Source organism: Oncorhynchus keta, chromosome 27 (genome assembly GCF_023373465.1).
Source record: "Oncorhynchus keta strain PuntledgeMale-10-30-2019 chromosome 27, Oket_V2, whole genome shotgun sequence".
Taxonomy (NCBI): domain Eukaryota; kingdom Metazoa; phylum Chordata; class Actinopteri; order Salmoniformes; family Salmonidae; genus Oncorhynchus; species Oncorhynchus keta.
The window spans coordinates 17,173,389-17,190,760 of record NC_068447.1 but is presented as its reverse complement, the minus strand read 5'-3'; the positions used below and the strand labels follow the sequence as shown (position 1 = coordinate 17,190,760).

The 17,372-nt window shown below is 42.8% G+C and overlaps 1 protein-coding gene across 3 annotated transcripts in view; it reads right to left on the bottom strand.

The window, feature by feature from the left end:
* LOC118371142 (deoxynucleoside triphosphate triphosphohydrolase SAMHD1-like) overlaps positions 1–14,187 on the bottom strand; it is a 43,492-nt gene extending 29,305 nt beyond the window's left edge. Inside the window, exons 1-5 of one of the 3 annotated variants that reach the window (XM_052481841.1) lie at positions 13,874–14,187; positions 13,475–13,541; positions 13,202–13,274; positions 9,638–9,798; positions 56–171 (exon numbers count right to left, since the gene is read on the bottom strand). In XM_052481841.1, coding sequence (XP_052337801.1) covers positions 56–171; positions 9,638–9,798; positions 13,202–13,274; positions 13,475–13,541; positions 13,874–14,006 — 550 coding nt within the window. In that variant the 5' untranslated portion in view covers positions 14,007–14,187. The remainder of the gene's footprint in view (positions 1–55; positions 172–9,637; positions 9,799–13,201; positions 13,275–13,474; positions 13,542–13,873) is intronic. The other 2 variants (XM_052481840.1, XM_052481839.1) reach the window with 2 other exon arrangements.
* Between the last annotated feature and the right edge of the window lie 3,185 nt (positions 14,188–17,372).

The window sequence follows — 17,372 nt, the reverse complement described above, 5'->3', positions numbered from 1 at the left end:
ATAAGATTGGAAAAGAGGGAGGGAGGGAAGGAGGGAGAGAGTGAGTGAGACTCACCCAGGTCGTGACAGAGCCCAGCAATCTGGACACACAGGATGTCTCTACTGGAGATGAGGAGCTCTGGTTGTCTCTCACTCAACTCCTGGACCAGCCGACCTGCTAGGTAGCCCACCCTGAAAACACAACCACAACACAACCAATTAATAACCATTGTACAACCGATTAAACCTGCCAGGCAACCACAGGGGTGGGAGCTTAGGGAAGGGGCTCGGGTCTGAAAAGCAACTAGGCCAGTTTCTGTTGTGCCTTTTAAATGCAGGATAGGGCCTCAAACCACATAGGCTTAATCCCAATTCTCCAGGCTGAATCCCAATTCTCCATGCTTTTCCAGAAGTGTGCACTTGCACACTTCCCACTATGGATTTAAAAGCATATGATTGGTGTAAGCATAGGCTATACACTTTGGGAGAAGGGTGGAACCTAAGCTTCCCTCAAAGAAAATGGACTAGATAAGTACTCTAGTGGCGGTCGGTGCCGTTTAAGATGAGGGAGGACACAGTTTTTAATGAGCATTACCTTATTTCTATTACAGCATATTGGATGACTATCATTCATATTTCATTCATTCAGGTCAATGTCACATCGATAAGTTTAGGCTACTACATGATAATCAAATTTTCCCTATACTGTTAGGGATTTCTGCCTTGGGGACCAGGACCATTAGTTTGTTTAATAAGGACTGCAACCCAGAGCATACATACACTTACAGTAATTTGCAAGTAACACACTCAGTTCAAAATATGGTGTTTTCCCTTTTTATCCCTTACTGAGGTTCACCCCGCCCAGGGTGATGTCCCTTAACTCTATTCCCTTATAAGCTCATAATTAACAGTTGCTAACACAAAGATGTTTCTGCTAGGCGGAGCTCATTTTATGGCCTATGAATTAAAGTTTATTGTAGATGTACAGGTCAAGAAAAACATCTGTCAGCGGCACAATCAATACTGCCTTGCCTCCATCAGTGTGTTAAATCAGAGGGCCTGTTGTCTGGACCTCTCGCAGTCTCTATGGGGGTACCACAGGGTTCAATTCTCGGGCAGACTCTTTTCTCTCTGTGTGTGTGTGTGTGTGTGTGTGTGTGTGTGTGTGTGTGTGTGTGTGTGTGTGTGTGTGTGTGTGTGTGTGTGTGTGTGTGTGTGTGTGTGTGTATATATATATAAAATCAATGATGTCGCTCTTGCTGCTGGCGATTCCCTGATCCACCTCTATGCAGATGACACCATTCAGTATCCTTCTGGCCCTTCTTTGGACACTGTTAACTAACCTACAAACAAGCTTCAATGCCATACAACTCTCCTTCCGTGGCCTCCAACTGCTCTTAAACGCTAGTAAAGCTAAATGCATGCTTTTCAACCGTTCGCTGCACGCCCGCACCTGCCCGCCCGACTAGCATCACAACCCTGGACGGTTCTGACCTAGAATATGTGGTCAACTACAAATACCTAGGTGTCTGGCTAGACTGTAAACTCTCCTTCCAGACTCATATTAAACATCTCCAATCCAAAATCAAATCTAGAATTGGCTTTCTATTTTCGCAACAAAGCCTCCTTCACTCACGCCTCCAAACTTACCCTAGTAAAACTGACCATCCTACAGATCCACGACTTCGGCGATGTCATCTACAAAATAGCTTCCAATACTCTACTCAGCAAACTGGATGCAGTCGATCACAGTGCCATCCGTTTTGTCACCAAAGCCCCATATAGCACCCACCACTGCGACCTGTATGCTCTAGTCGGCTGGCCCTCGCTACATATTCGTCGCCAGACCCACTGGCTCCAGGTCATCTAGAAGTCTATGCTAGGTAAAGCTCCGCCTTATCTCAGCTCACTGGACACGATAACACCCACCCCATCACACGCGCTCCAGCAGGTCCTCCCCAAAGTCAACACCACCTTTGGCCACCTTTCCTTCCAGTTCTCTGCTGCCAGTGACTGGAACGAATTGCAAAAATCACTGGAGACTTATATTTCCCTAACTAACTTTAAGCATCAGCTTTCTGAGCAGCTAACCGATCCCTGCAGCTGTACATAGTCCATCTGAATTGGTCCACTCACACAGACAGCATCGTGAAGAAGGCGCAGCAGCGCCTCTTCAACCTCAGGAGGCTGAAGAAATCCAGCTTGTCACCAAAAGCACTCACAAACTTCTACAGATGCACAATCGAGAGCATCCTGGCGGGCCAGGTACGGCAACTGCTCCGCCCTCAACCGTAAGGCTCTCCAGAGGGTAGTGAGGTCTGCACAACGCATCACCGGGGGCAAACTACCTGCCCTCCAGGACACCTACACCACCCGATGTTACAGGAAGGCCATAAAGATCATCAAGGACATCAACCACCCGAGCCACTGCCTGTTCACCCTGCTATCATCCAGAAGGCGAGCTCATTACAGGTGCATCAAAGCTGGGACCGAGAGACTGAAAAACAGCTTCCATCTCAAGGCCATCAGACTGTTAAACAGCCACCACTAACATTGAGTGGCTGCTGCCAACACACTGACACTGACTCAACTCCAGCCACTTTAATAATGGGAATTGATGGGAAATGATGTAAATATATCACTAGCCACTTTAAACAATGCTACCTTATATAATGTTACTTACCCTACATTATTCATCTCATATGCATACGTATATACTGTACTCTATATCATCGACTGCATCCTTATGTAATACATGTATCACTAGCCACTTTAACTATATGCTCATCTCATATGTATATACTGTACTCGATACCATCTACTGTATCTTGCCTATGCTGCTCTGTACCATCACTCATTCATATATCCTTATGTACATATTCTTTATCCCCTTACACTGTGTATAAGACAGTAGTTTTGGAATTGTTAGTTAGATTACTTGTTGGTTATTACTGCATTGTCGGAACTAGAAGCACAAGCATTTCGCTACACTCGCATTAACATCTGCTAACCATGTGTATGTGACAAATAACATTTGATTTGATCTATAAATAACCCGCCCTATCTGCCTACCTCATCCCCATACTGTTTTTATTTACTTTCTGCTCTTTTGCACACCAGTATCTTTACTTGCACATCATCATCTGCTCATTTATCACTCCAGTGTTAATCTGCTAAATTGTAATTACTTCACTACCATAGCCTATTTATTGCCTACCTACCTCACACCATTTGCACACACTGTATATAATAGACTTCTTTATATTGTGTTATTGAATGTACGCTTGTTTAGTCCATGTGTAACGCTGTTGTTTGTGTCACACTGCTTTGCTTTATCTTGGCCAGGTCGCAGTTGTAAATGAGAACTTGTTCTCAACTAGCTTACCTGGTTAAATAAAGGTGAAATAAATCAAATCTAGCTGATATAGGGTGTAATCATTAGTCCAACAGTTGCAAACGAGAGTTTCAAATTAGACAAATTCAAGTATGTTTATCCCTGTTTTGTTCAGTTTGCTTCCATTTAAGAAACATTTTAACAGAATCGGGCAGAATGAATACACTCCCGATGACACGCAAACACAGTTCACTTTTATAGTAGCCACATAGAAACAGCATGATTTGCTAGTTTTATAATTCATTCTCGCATCTACAAACTCGTCCTCACACCAATTCTTTTAACTTGTGGACTTCAGTGCACAACACATCAGCTGTCTGTAACCAACTTTCCAAGCCAAACCTTCATATCATAACTGCTACACAAGGCCTACATTGTTGTCGCCATATTAGCTAATGTCAGTCAGCATCACTACAAGAACAAATGCGTTAGTAAACCTGCTACAATAATGCAGTACAGTGTAGTCAGCAAGTAGTTCAGCAGTTACACCGGCTGTCCCCAGTGGCAATAAATTAATAAAACCAAAAGCTTACCTTGACTTGGAAGAGTTCCAGTGTTGGATAGTCATAGCCAGCTAGCTAACATAGCATCCCTCTGTTTGAGCCAGGTGTTTGAGTAACTAAACAAGCTAGATGCATTCGCTAGCTAAGTAAGTGGAAAAAATTACAACAGAATATAACTAGCTCTCTCACACACACACTTCTCTATCATTTTTTGGAAGAAATTAATTTGGTTCAAAACTGTTCAACTATTGTTGCTCTCTTTTTGAGTCAACTACTCACCACATTGTATGCACTGTAGGGCTAGCTGCCTTTTCCCACCTGGACAAAAGGAACACCTGTGAGAATGTTATTAATTGACTACAGCTCAGCGTTCAACACCATAGTGCCCTCAAAGGTCATCAATAAGCTAAGGACCCTGGGACTAAAACACCTCCCTCTGGATCCTGGACTTCCTGGCGGGTCGCCCCCAGGTGATAAGGGTAGGTAACAACACATCCGACAAGCTGATCCTCAACACAGGGGCCCCCTCAGGGGTGCGTGCTCAGTCCCCTCCTGTACCCCCTGTTCACTCATGACTGCATGGCCAGGCACGACACCATCATTAAGTTTGCCTATGACACAACAGTGGTAGGCCTGATCACCAACAGCAACGAGAAAGCCTATAGGGAGAAGGTCAGAGACCTGGCCGTATGGTGGCAGGACAAAAACAGCTCCCTCAATGTGATCAAGACAAAGGAGATGATTGTGGACGCTTTCAACCTGCTCCACTGCAGCCCCGTCTATGAGAATGGGGGTGTGCTCGAGCCTCTTTTTCCTGTAGTCAAGTTCCTTGGTGTCCACATCACCAACATGATCCAAACACACGAAGACAGTTGTGAAGAGGGCACGAAAAACTATTTTCCCCCTCAAGAGACTAAAAAGATGTGGCATGCGTCCTCAGATCCTCAAAAGGTTCTACAGCTGCACCATCAAGAGCATCACTGCCTGGTATGGCAACTGCTTGGCCTCCGACCGCAAGGCACTACAGAGGGTAGTGCGAACAGCCCAGTAGATCACTGGGGCCAAGCTTCCTGCCATCCAGGACCTCTATACCAGGCGGTGTCAGAGGAAGGCCGTAAACATTTTCAAAGACTCCACTCCAGCCACCCTAGTCATAGACTGTTCTCTCTGCTACCGCACGGCAAGCGGTACCGGAGCGCCAAGTCTAGGTCCAAGACGCTTCTAAACAGCTTCTACCCCCAAACCATAAGACTACTGAACATCTAATCAAATGGCTACCCAGACTATTTGCATTGCCCCCTCCCCACACCACTGCTACTCTGTTGTGATCATCTATGCAGTCACTTTAATAACTAAACCTATATGTTCATATTACCTCAACTAACCGGTGCCCCCGCACATTAACTCTAGCGGTACCCCAATGTATATAGTCTCGCTATGATTATTTTACTGCTGCTCTTTAATTACTTAATTAATTTTAACAGCATTATTAGTTAGGGGCTCGTAAGTAAACATTTCACTGTAAGGTCTACACCCGTTGTAGTCGGCGCATGTGACCAATAACAAACTATTTGATTTTGATTTTCACTACATGCTCGTGCAAGCATTGTTCAGAACTGTCCGTTTTGCTAACAGTGATTGAGTTACATTATTAGCCTAACTTATGACTAAAATCTACTCAACACATTAGGAATAGAAGACTGTTTTACATTAGTCTGATAGATGCATGCATGCAATCGTTCACTATTAGAAAAAAATAGCTTCCTCAAACTCACCCTGCCTATGCATACACCCATAACCCTGCGGCAGGGTTTTCAAACGTATTGTGATAACGAATTCATTAAGGGCCGCCTTATAATCAGAACACAAAATTGATGGGCTACCCCAGCAAACGCTGGGCCAATTGTGTGCCGCCCTATGGGACTCCAAATCATGGCCGGATGTGATGCAGCCTGGATTCGAACCAGGTACTGCAGTGACGTCTCCTGCACTGAGATGCAGTGTCTTAGACCACCGTGCCACTGGGTAGCCATTCAAGGAGTACCACTATAACTTCTGCAGTTTACGCTACATTTCTGCAAAACTATACATTTTGTCATGGGGCAGAGAGAAAACGTTGCAGGTTTAAAGATTAAATTACAGTGCATTTATGTAGGTAAATTGGGGGGGATACAATAAGGATTTAGTTGAAAAGTATTGTGGATACCATGTTTCCCAGGGTTAATAAGAACATACATTGTAGATGAATAACATTACACGGATGCATTGGCCAAAATGTGTTTCATCTGTTGTTAGTAATATTGCCTTTTTAATTTTTTTAAATAAAAAAATGTGCCTTCAGAAAGTATTCACACCCCTCGACTTTTTTCCCAATTGTTTTGTGTCAAAGACTATTTACAAAGTGGGGGGAATCAAAATTAACCTCACTGGCCTACACACAATACCCCATAATATCAAAGTGGAATCATGTTTTTACATTTTTACAAAGTCATTAAAAATGAAAAGCTAAAATGTATTGAGTTAATAAGTATTCAACCACTTCGGTATGGCAAGCCTAAATACGTTCAAGAGTAAAAACGTGCTTAACAAGTCACATGGACTCACTGTGTGCAGTAATAGTGTTCAACATGATGTTTGAATGACTACCTCATCTCTGTACCCCACACATACAATTATCTACAGTGCATTTGGAAAATATGCCAGTGTCTTTTACCACATTTTATGACGTTACAGCTTTATTCTAAAATGGATTAAAACGCCGCCCCCCACCCCCCCATTCACTAATCTACACACAATACTTCATAATGACAAAGCAAACACAGGTTTAGAAATGTTAAACTATTTTTATAAATACACCTCAAATATCACATTGACAAATATTCAGACCCTTTACTCAGTACTTAGTTGAAGCCCTGTCGGCAGCGATGACAGCCTTAAGTCTTCTTGGGAATGACGCTACAAGCTTAGCACACCTGTATTTGGAGAGTTTCTTCCAATTTCCCCTGCAAATCCTCTCAAGCTCTGTCAGTTTGGAGAAGGGTTGCTGCACAGCTATTTTCAGGTCTCTCCAGAGATGCTCGATTGAGTTCAAGTCCGGGCTCTGGCTGGACTACTCATGGACATTGAGACTCCTCCCGAAGCCAATCCTGCATTGTCTTGGCTGTGTGCGTTGGGTCGTTGTCCTGTTGGAAGGTGAACCTTCACCCCAATCTGAGGTCCTGAGTGCTCTGGAGCAGGTTTTCATCAAGGATCTCTCTGTACTTTGCTCTGTTCATCTTTCCCTCGATCGGGACTAGTCTCCCAGTCACTGCTGCTGAAAAATATCCCCACAGCATGATGCTGCCACCACCATGCTTCACCGTAGGGATGGTGCCAGGTTTTCCCCAGATGTGAAGCTTGGCATTCAGGCCAAAGAGTTCAATATTAGTTTCATCAGACCAGAGAATCTTGTTTCTCATGATCTGAGAGTCCTTTAGGTGCTATTTTGGCAAACTCCATGCAGGCTGTCATGCGCCTTTTACTGACGTGTGCCTGGCGTGTGGCCACTACCATTAAGACCTGATTGGTGGAGTGCTGCAGAGATGGTTGTCCTTCTGGAAGGTTCTCCCATCTCCACAGAGGAACTCCAGAGCTCTGAAAGACTACTTGGTCACTTCCCTGACCAACGCCATTCTTCCCCGATTACTCAGTTTTGCCAGCTCTAGGAAGAGTATTTGTGGTTCCAAAAAGCTTCAATTAAAAAAAAAAAAAAAATGGAGACCACCATGTTCTTGGGGACCTTCAATGCTGTAGACATGTTTTGGTACCCTTCCCCAGATCTGTGTCGACACAGTCCTGTCTCTGAGCTCTATGGACAATTCCTTCGACCTCATGGCTTGGTTTGTTAGACCTTATATAGACAGGTATCTGCCTATCCAAATCATGTCCAAATCAATTGAATTTACCACAGGTGGACTCAAATCAAGTTGCAGAAACATCTCAAGGATGATCAATGGAAACAGGATGCACCCAAGCTCACTTTCTAGTCTCATAGCAAAGGGTCTGAATCCTTAAGTAAATAAGGCATGTTTAAGAAATTTGCAAAATATTCTAAAAACCTGTTTTCGCTTTGTCATTATGGGGTTTGGTGTATAGATTGAAAAATAACTATCCATTTTAGAATTAGGCTGTAATGTAACAAAATTAGGAAAAAGTCAAGGGGTCTGAATACTTTCTGAACGCATGTATAAAAGGTCCCTCAGTCGAGCAGTGAATTTCAAAACATATTCAACCACAAAGACCAGGAAGGTTTTCCAATGCCTCGCCAAGGGCACCTACTTGTAGATGAGTAAAACAGTCACTACAAAGACACAGGCGTCCTTCCTAACTCAGTTGCCGGCGAGGAAGGAAAGCGCTGAGGGAATTCACGATGAAGTCAATGCTGACTAACAGTTAGAGTTTAACGGCCATGATAAGAGAAAACGGAGGATGGATCAACATTGTATTTACTCCACAATACTAACTTAATTGATGGAGTGAAAAGAAGGAAGCCTGAATAAAAATATTACAAAGCATCCTGCTTGCAGTAAGGCACTCAAATAAAACAGCCAAAAATGTGGCAAAGAAATGTACCCTATGCCCTGAATACAAACCATTATGTTTGGGACAAATCCAACAGTACAACTCTTAATATTTTCAAGCATGGTGGTGGCTGCATCATGTTATGGGTATTTTTTCATTGCAAGGACTAATGATACAAATAGCTATATTCAGTGTAAAACACAGGCAAAATTCTAGAGGAAAACTTGGTTCAGTCTGCTTTCTACAGACACAAATTGACCTTTCAGCAGGACAATAACCTAAAACACAAGGCCAAATATACCGTACACTGGTGTTTTTTTTTTAACCAAGACAACATTGAATGTCCCCGAGTGGTCTAGTTACAGTTCTGACTTTAAAAATAAATAAAAAAAATAGGCATGAAATTCTAATAGCAAGACTTGAAAATGGCTGTCTAGCAATGATCAACAACCAACTTGACAGAGCCCGAAGAATTAAAAATAAACCACCAACATGCTTCATTGACAAAAAAATGACAATTAATCAATTTTAATCCCACTTTGTAAACAACAAAATGTGGAAAAAGTGAAGGGGAGTGAATACTTTCTGAAGGCACTGTGTATTCAGAAATCTGGCCGCAGACCACACTTTGAGAACTCTGCCCTATGGAGTGCAAAAGCACACATAGTAGTACCCTATGGCAGGGGTGGGCAACATACAGCCCGCGGACCGGATCACATTCAGCCTGCCCAGGGGAGGTTTGAGTTAAAAATACGTTTTATTTTTGCTTATGGTTATTAATTTGGGGTAAAACATATACACATATATATGTATATATGTTTTACCCCAAATTAATAACCATAAGCAAAAATAAAACGTTGGGCCGCATAGATTTGTGGCCCTCAAGACAAAATTATTACCCACCCCTGCACTATGGAGTACTCAAGCACACACACAAACTTGTACCCTATGGAGTGCTCAAGCACCCACAATCATACCCTATGGAGTGCTCAAGCACCCACAATCATACCCTATGGAGTGCTCAAGCACCCACAATCATACCCTATGGAGTGCTCAAGCACCCACAATCATACCCTATGGAGTGCTCAAGCACCCACAATCATACCCTATGGAGTGCTCAAGCACCCACAATCATACCCTATGGAGTGCTCAAGCACCCACAATCATACCCTATGGAGTGCTCAAGCACCCACAATCATACCCTATGGAGTGTTCGAAGCGGTTGTGGGAGGCCCCAGGGAAGACGAAATATGCTCCTCCCAGCTGCTTAATGTGGCGGAGCCTCTGGAACTGAGGGGTGTCCATGATACGGACCAGCAGAGGATGCATCTCTACATGGCCATGGATGGGGTCATTAAACACCTACAGGAGACAATAATACACGTTATTGCTGATACTCTTACGGACTCTACTAATAGTCTTCCTCGTTCTCTCTCGGGAATAGATGGCGGTACATATTGTCATGACTGTCTTGATCAGGTCAGGTTACAGGAGACCACAACCCTACAGATTATCTCTCAACCACAACAGAGGGAGCTGTGGGTCTGAAGACGTGGCCACAGACAAATTCCTTTGTCCTGTCACTATGGAGAACCAGCCTCAGAACATTAAACATGAAATAAAGGGACTTTGGAACAATGGTTTCTGTCAGCCACCATGGTAGTCATGACGATGGAATATGAAAATGTATGTCATTTGTTTTGTTATTAAAGGTTAATAGATGACGTTATTACGAAAACATTGTAATGTGAAGTGTTTCCTAACATATGTTTGATGTTTACACATTGTACGTTGTATGGAAAATATCCAAATCAAAGAGAATGTTTTGGGGAAGATGAAATGTTAAGTTAGTGGTCTAAAATGGGATTTGAGAAAATCTAGCGTTACCTTATTAACTTACCTTATTAACTTATTAACGCCCAGAGAAATGCCCTAAAGGCGGTTACGCCCACTTCTGACCCAAGGGTATAAAACCTGTGTGTATAGAATTTACGACAAGACTACATGACCCCAGTTGCAGCAGGGTCTGAAAAGTCAAACAACCCAGAACGCAACGCAAGTTTGAGGACAAAGAAATCCTTTTCTACCCAAGCTACGGATGAGTAGCTGTGTCTAAGCGGGTGAATTCAAGTCGAACCACCTAGCCTCCATCTCCCATCGAATCGTGGTATCTAAAGGGTTTCATTCCTATGCTGTGAGCTCTGAGCTACAGAGCTGTCTGGCCTCAGAAGACCTCTTCCAGAGAAAGGGTTGAGGGAACAGACTCCTAGGCCAAAAAGGACACTGACACCGGGAGGACGAGCAGGGAGGTGCGCAGGAGAAGTGTGTCCTCGAACAGCTGAAGGCCTACACAGAGAATCGCCGGAGATCATGCACACGTAATTACATCATTATATTCTGACCCATAAGAGCAGCAGTTTGAGGCAAGGCTAGGGTTAGAATAGCATAGCTGACAAATTCACCCAAATGTATATTTCTCGTGTACTCCTTTTTCTCTCTTGAAATTCCCATTGTGGGTAACACGCGCCATAGTGTGTTGGCCCGTTATACTAAGTTCTAATCAATAGCCTATAATGTGTATCTCTTATCCTTTTAGCTTTTTAGTAAATAAATATTCAATTAAGATTGGTGTGGTACGATTTCATTAGTGGGACCCGGGTCCGTGCAGATGCAAGGGCTGTACGACGTTCAGATTATGAGACTGATAGAGGAAACTAGTTAATTAGCGGCTGTTGTAAAATCGATATTCTGATATTCTTTGAGTTAATTTGGGAAATAGAAACTCAACAAAAACTAGTTTTCCCATGGTGCCCCAGGTTAATGAGTTAATAATTGCTTGATTCAGTTAATCACATAATTAAAAACTTGTAATCATTCGATGAGCAACAGTCGTCACATTTACCAATGCAACGTCACAACAATATCTTGAAAGCCTGACAATACAGGAAATGCTGATGCCGTTTATATAAGGGCAGCAGTAACCTAGCGGTTAGGGCCAGTAACAAAAAGGTTGCTGGATCAAATCCCTGAGCTGACAAGCCAAAAATCTGTCGTTCTGCCCCTGAACAAGGCAGTTAACCCACTGTTCCTAGGCCATCATTGAAAATAAGAATGTGTTCTTAACTTCTTTGGGGTAGGGGGCAGTATTGGGTAACTTGGATAAAAAACTTGCCCAAATTAAGCTGCCTGCTACTCAGCCTTAAAAGCTAGAATATGCATATAATTAGTACATTTGGATAGAAAACACTGAAGTAGAATATGCATATAATTAGTACATTTGGATAGAAAACACTGAAGTTTCTAAAACTGTTTGAATGATGTCTGAGTATAACAGAACTCACATGGCAGGCAAAAACCTGAGAAAAAAAAATCCAACCAGGAAGTGGGATATCTGAGGTTTGTCGTTTTTCAACTCAGCCCCCATTGAAGATACAGTGGGATATTAGTTATGGCCTGCTCGCCTCCCTACCACCGAGAAAGTACAGTTCCCGCTCAGTCCAGTCAAAACTGTTCGCTGCTCTAGCCCCCCAATGGTGGAACAAACTCCCTCACGACGCCAGGACAGCGGAGTCAATCACCACCTTCCGGAGACACCTGAAACCCCACCTCTTTAAGGAATACCTAGGATAGGATAAGTAATCCTTCTCACCCCCCCCCCCTTTAAGATTTAGATGCACTATTGTAAAGTGACTGCTCTACTGGATGTCATAAGGTGAATGCACCAATTTGTAAGTCGCTCTGGATAAGAGCGTCTGCTAAATGACTTAAATGTAATGTAAATGTCATGTTTCACTTCCCAAGGCGTCCACTAGATGTCAACAGTATTTAGAACCTAGTTTGAGGATTCTACTCTAAAGGAGGGGCTCATAAGAGCTCTTTGAGTGAGTGGTCTGGCAGACTGCCACAGCCTCGGTCTGGCACGCTCCCGTACAGACAAAGGAATTGTCAGGTTGGAACATTAATGAAGTGTTATGTTAAAAACATCCTAAAGATTGATTCCATACTTAGTTTGGCATGTTTCTACCGGCTGCAACAGAACTTTTTGAACTTTTCTTCTGACGTTCGGCGCGACCTAAACGCGCTTTGGAATTTGTTTACCAAACACCCTAACAAAATAAATAATATATATATATATATAATATTTGGACATAACTGATGGACATTATCAGACAAATCAAACATTTACAGTGGAACTGGGATTCCTGGGAGTACATTCTGATGAAGATAATCAAAGTGAATATTTAAAATAAATATATAAGTGGCTGGTTCCACCCCTCCCAGGCAGATCAGTGCATGATGAGCTATGTGTATCGGGTCATAGCGCACGAACAAGTTATAACGTACTCTCTGTTCAAGCCAGCCTCTGTTCACCTCATATCTCCACACAGCTGTGCCCTTGAAAGATATGAGAAGAACAGGGTGGACTGAGAAACTGTGGTCACTCTCAGAGGGTATTTGTCTTATGCTGTGTGACCAAGTTGAACAGAAGGTTGGAAACAATAACAGATCGTCGCACCATGTCCTTGACGATATTCCCAGACCAGCTGCAGGAAGAAAGGATGGTTCCCCTCCCTCTCTTCTCAAGCATAGTATTGTAAGTTCTGAAATTATCTTGACCAATGTTAAGCATAATTGTTAACTATTAATATTAAACAAAGCAGGTAAATACATACTTTCTCACACATACGTCTCCCTCATTTTGTCTTTCATTCACTCTCTAGCCTTTGAAAAGGATAACAGGGGTTAGTTGTGCTGTCTGTGTTACCTTGGTGGTCTCTGCTGCCATCTGCCACAGCTTCCTCAGACTGTGCAGGATCTGCAACCGGGTGCCTAGAGGCCTGAGGAGAAGGAAGAGAGAGAGAGAAAGTGTGTGTTCAATTTCATAATCATAAAAGCACCAACAACACAACCCAAGGCATTGACTGAAAAACATGTCACAAATAAACCAAGGTTTAGAGGGTCCTGTGCACATTTGATTGTCATGCCACTGAAGATTTGCATACCACCACCACACCCAACATAATACCACCACACGTACACTATACCCATTTTATCCAAAAGTGTCTCTGTGAGGTATCGTAATCCCACTCCTGTCATCTTTTTCTCTGTGTGGGGGAAGAACAAAAACACAACAGGTCATATGTCCTGTGTGTCAGTCATTAACGATGTGTAAATATGCACAATGAGAATAAAATGTCACAGGTCAATTCCATGACATAAAACCAGAACCGTGTGTGCGTAGTTAAAGTGATAACTTGCTAGTCTAGCTAAGGTACTGTAGTTCAACAGACAATGTAGTCCTTCTGGGTGCGCTTGACACCCTCACGGATCACAAGGTAGTTTCAAGCTTTCAAGCCACGTTGGCTTGTTCAATCAAATATGTGTAGTTAGCTAGCGAAGATATGCAAAAACACTGATACATTTTTTTAAATCGAACCTCTGAATTTATTCTCCCATTCCCCATGACCTTCTTGACACAGGTATCTACAAACGTCCTCGACACCCCACTGCCCGAAATCCCGCTTCTCCGGTGGTTTGAACTGATCACTACTAGTATTCGGAAAATCCATAATGATCGGTGATTGAACGGTGCCAGTAACACAGTAGAGCCGGTACTGGGGACTTCCTTCCGCGGTAACTATTTTTAAACTATGGTGCGTTCAACTAAATTGTCGACTAAATGGGTTCTCTTTCCGAAACTAGTTAGCTTTTTTACTGGGCTGACAGACCAGAAGGAGGGAGGAGCGATCAAAGATCGTATAAAGAGACGAAGATGCAAAGTAATTTGACAGTCCCATGATACTACTGTATGCATGCCATGCGGACATAGAAAACAACATTGTCTTCTTCGCAAATAGCCATTGGAATGAGAGCTGACTTTGACAAAGTATGTAACATTTACTCTGTGAAAATATAAACTGTGTACAATAAAAACATATTTCATGTCACTGCGTTGATAAAATCCGGAAGTGATTCACAGAGATAATCTCTATATAAAAAAAATCTGTGTGTACAGGACGTCATTGGTCAAAAATAATCTGGGCGGATGTCTTCGTGCACGACTGCCTGTCCCTGAAAACACCCGGCCAAATGTGGACTGTAACAAGATGCCTGGACTGGAGGAAAGTTATTGTAGTTCGTTAAAAAAAGACTAAAATTATATTACACAACATTCTCCTATATTCTGTGCCCCAGCTCAGCTGTCTTTTAGAATTGTAATGAGTGTATTTCACCAGTAGACAGAGACATTTCTTCTCTTTTACGATCAGTGTACTGGTCCATAGGGAAGATAATGCTAGCAAGCATTAAGCCATTTTCTTTAATATGTAGGCATTTACTGTCATTAAGGCAATGACAGCCAGAGGAGTTGGCTAGAGCAGATATCGTTGGACCATGTACCAGGCTAGAAGCAGATGGAATAACATGATTTTTCTGAACTAAACCAAACTATAATTTGTCCAAAGGAGGTCCAAAGCTCCAATAGGAGCTTATAGCATGATGCTTGCCTTGAGGGGTTGTAGATCAAAGATGCATTTTTTTTTACATCAATTAATGAATAATTCATTTTTAAAAGGCTGAGAGAGTGAGGTGAGACTGCACTGTGGTTATTATTGTGAGTTATCTGGAAGGTGGGGCGGCAGCGTAGCCTAGTGGTTAGAGCGTTGGACTAGTAACCGGAAGGTTGTGAGTTCAAACCCCGAGCTGACAAGGTACAAATCTGTCGTTCTGCCCCTGAACAGGCAGTTAACCCACTGTTCCCAGGCCGTCATTGAAAATAAGAATATGTTCTTAACTGACTTGCCTGGTTAAATAAAGGTAAAAATAAAAAAAAAAAGGTATGGATGACTGGTCATCAACAAAGTCCATTTTACAGTTTGCCCAAATCAAATCCCCATTCTTGCAGAAAGAACAATTAATGCTAAATGGCTGGGGAATATCCCAACAGCTTCCAGTGGTTAGGCTAAGACATACAATGCATTTGGAAAGTATTCAGACCCCTTGACTTTTTCCATATTACAGCATTATTCTAAAATTTATTAAATTGTTTCCCCCCTCCTCAATCTATACACAATACTCCATAATGGGTATAACTGTGGCCAAGCTTCCTGCCATCCAGGACCTCTATACCATGGAGAGTCAGAGGACGGCCCTAAAAATTGCAAAGCCACCCTAATCATAGATTGTTCTCTCTGCTACCACACAGCAAGCGGTACCGGAGCGCCAAGTCTAGGTCTAAACAGCTTCTACCCCAAAGCCAGAAGACTCCTGAACATCTAATCAAATGGCTACCCAGACTATTTGCATCCCCCCCTTTTACACTGCTGCCACTCTCTGTTATTATCTATACATAGTCACTCTGCCTACATGTACATATTACCTCAATTACATCAACTAACCGGTGCCCCCGCACATTGACTTTGTACCAGTACCACCTGTATATCTGTATATAGTCTCACTATTGTTATTTTACTGCTGCTCTTTAATTACTTGTTATTTAATTTCTTATTCATATTTTTTAAACTGCATTGTTGGTTAGGGGCTTGTAAGGAAGCATTTCACTGTAAGGTCTACCTGTTGTATTAGGCGCATGTGACTAATAAAGTGTGATTTGATTTGAATGACAAAGCAAAAACTGGTTTTTATAATTATTTGCACATTTCTTTTAAAAACCGACTGAAATATCACATTTACATAAGTATTCAGACCCTTCACTCAGTACTTTGTTAAAGCACCTTTGGCAGCAATTACGCTACAGGCTTGGCACACCTGTATTCGGGGAGTTTCTCCCATTCTTCTCTGCAGATCCTCTCAAGCTCTTTCAGGTTGGATGGGGAGCGTCGCTGCACAGCTATTTTTAAAGTCTCTCCAGAGATGTTCGATCGGGGTTCAAGTCCAAGTACAGCCACTCCTGCGCTGTCTTGGCTGTGTGCTTAGGGCTGTTGTCCTGTTGGAAGGTGAAGCTTCGCCCCAGTCTAAGGTTCTGTGTGCTCTGTAGCAGGTTTTCATCAAGGATCTCCTGTACTTTGCTCCGTTCATCATCTCCCAGTTTCTGACGCTGAAAAACATCTCCACAGCATGATGCTGCCACCACCATGCTTCACCGTAGGGATGGTGCCAGGGTCCTCCAGACGTGACTCTTGGCATTTAGTCCTTTAAGTGCCTTTTGGCAAACTTCCGTCTGGTGTGACTTCCGTCTGGTCACTCTACCATTAAGGCCTGATTGGTGGAGTGCCTCAGAGATGGTTGTCCTTCTGGAAGGTTCTCCCATCTCCACAGAGGAACTCTGGAGCTCTGTCAGAGTGACCATCGGCTTCTTGGTCACCCCCCTGACCAATGCTCAGTTTGGCCGGGAGGCCAGCTCTAGGAAGAGTCTTGGTGGTTCCAAACTTCTTCCATTTAAGAATGATGGAGGCCACTGTGTTCTTGGGGATATTCAATGCTGTTTAAATGTTTTGTTACCCTTCCTCAGATCTGTGCCTCGACACAATCCTGTCTCGGAGCTCTACAGACAATTCCTTCGACCTCATGGCTTGGTTTTTGCTCTGATATACACTGATAACTGTGGGACCTTATATAGACAGGTGTGTGCCTTTCCAAATCATGTCCAATCAATTGAATTTATCACAGGTGGATTCCAAACAAGTTGTAGAAACATGTCAAGGATGATCAATGAAAACAGGGTGCACCTGAGCTCGGTTTTGAGACTCATAGCAAAGGGTCTGAATACTAATGTTAAAAGGTATTTCTGTTTTTTGTTTTTTATAGATTTTCAAACATGTCTATAAAGCATGTTTTCGCTTTGTCATTATGAGGTATTGTGTGTCGACTGAAAAAAAAAACATTTTGAATAAGGCTGTAACGTAACAAAATGTGAAAATAGTCAAGGGGTCTGAATACTTTCCGAATGCACTGTAGGTACGCATGCATACACATAC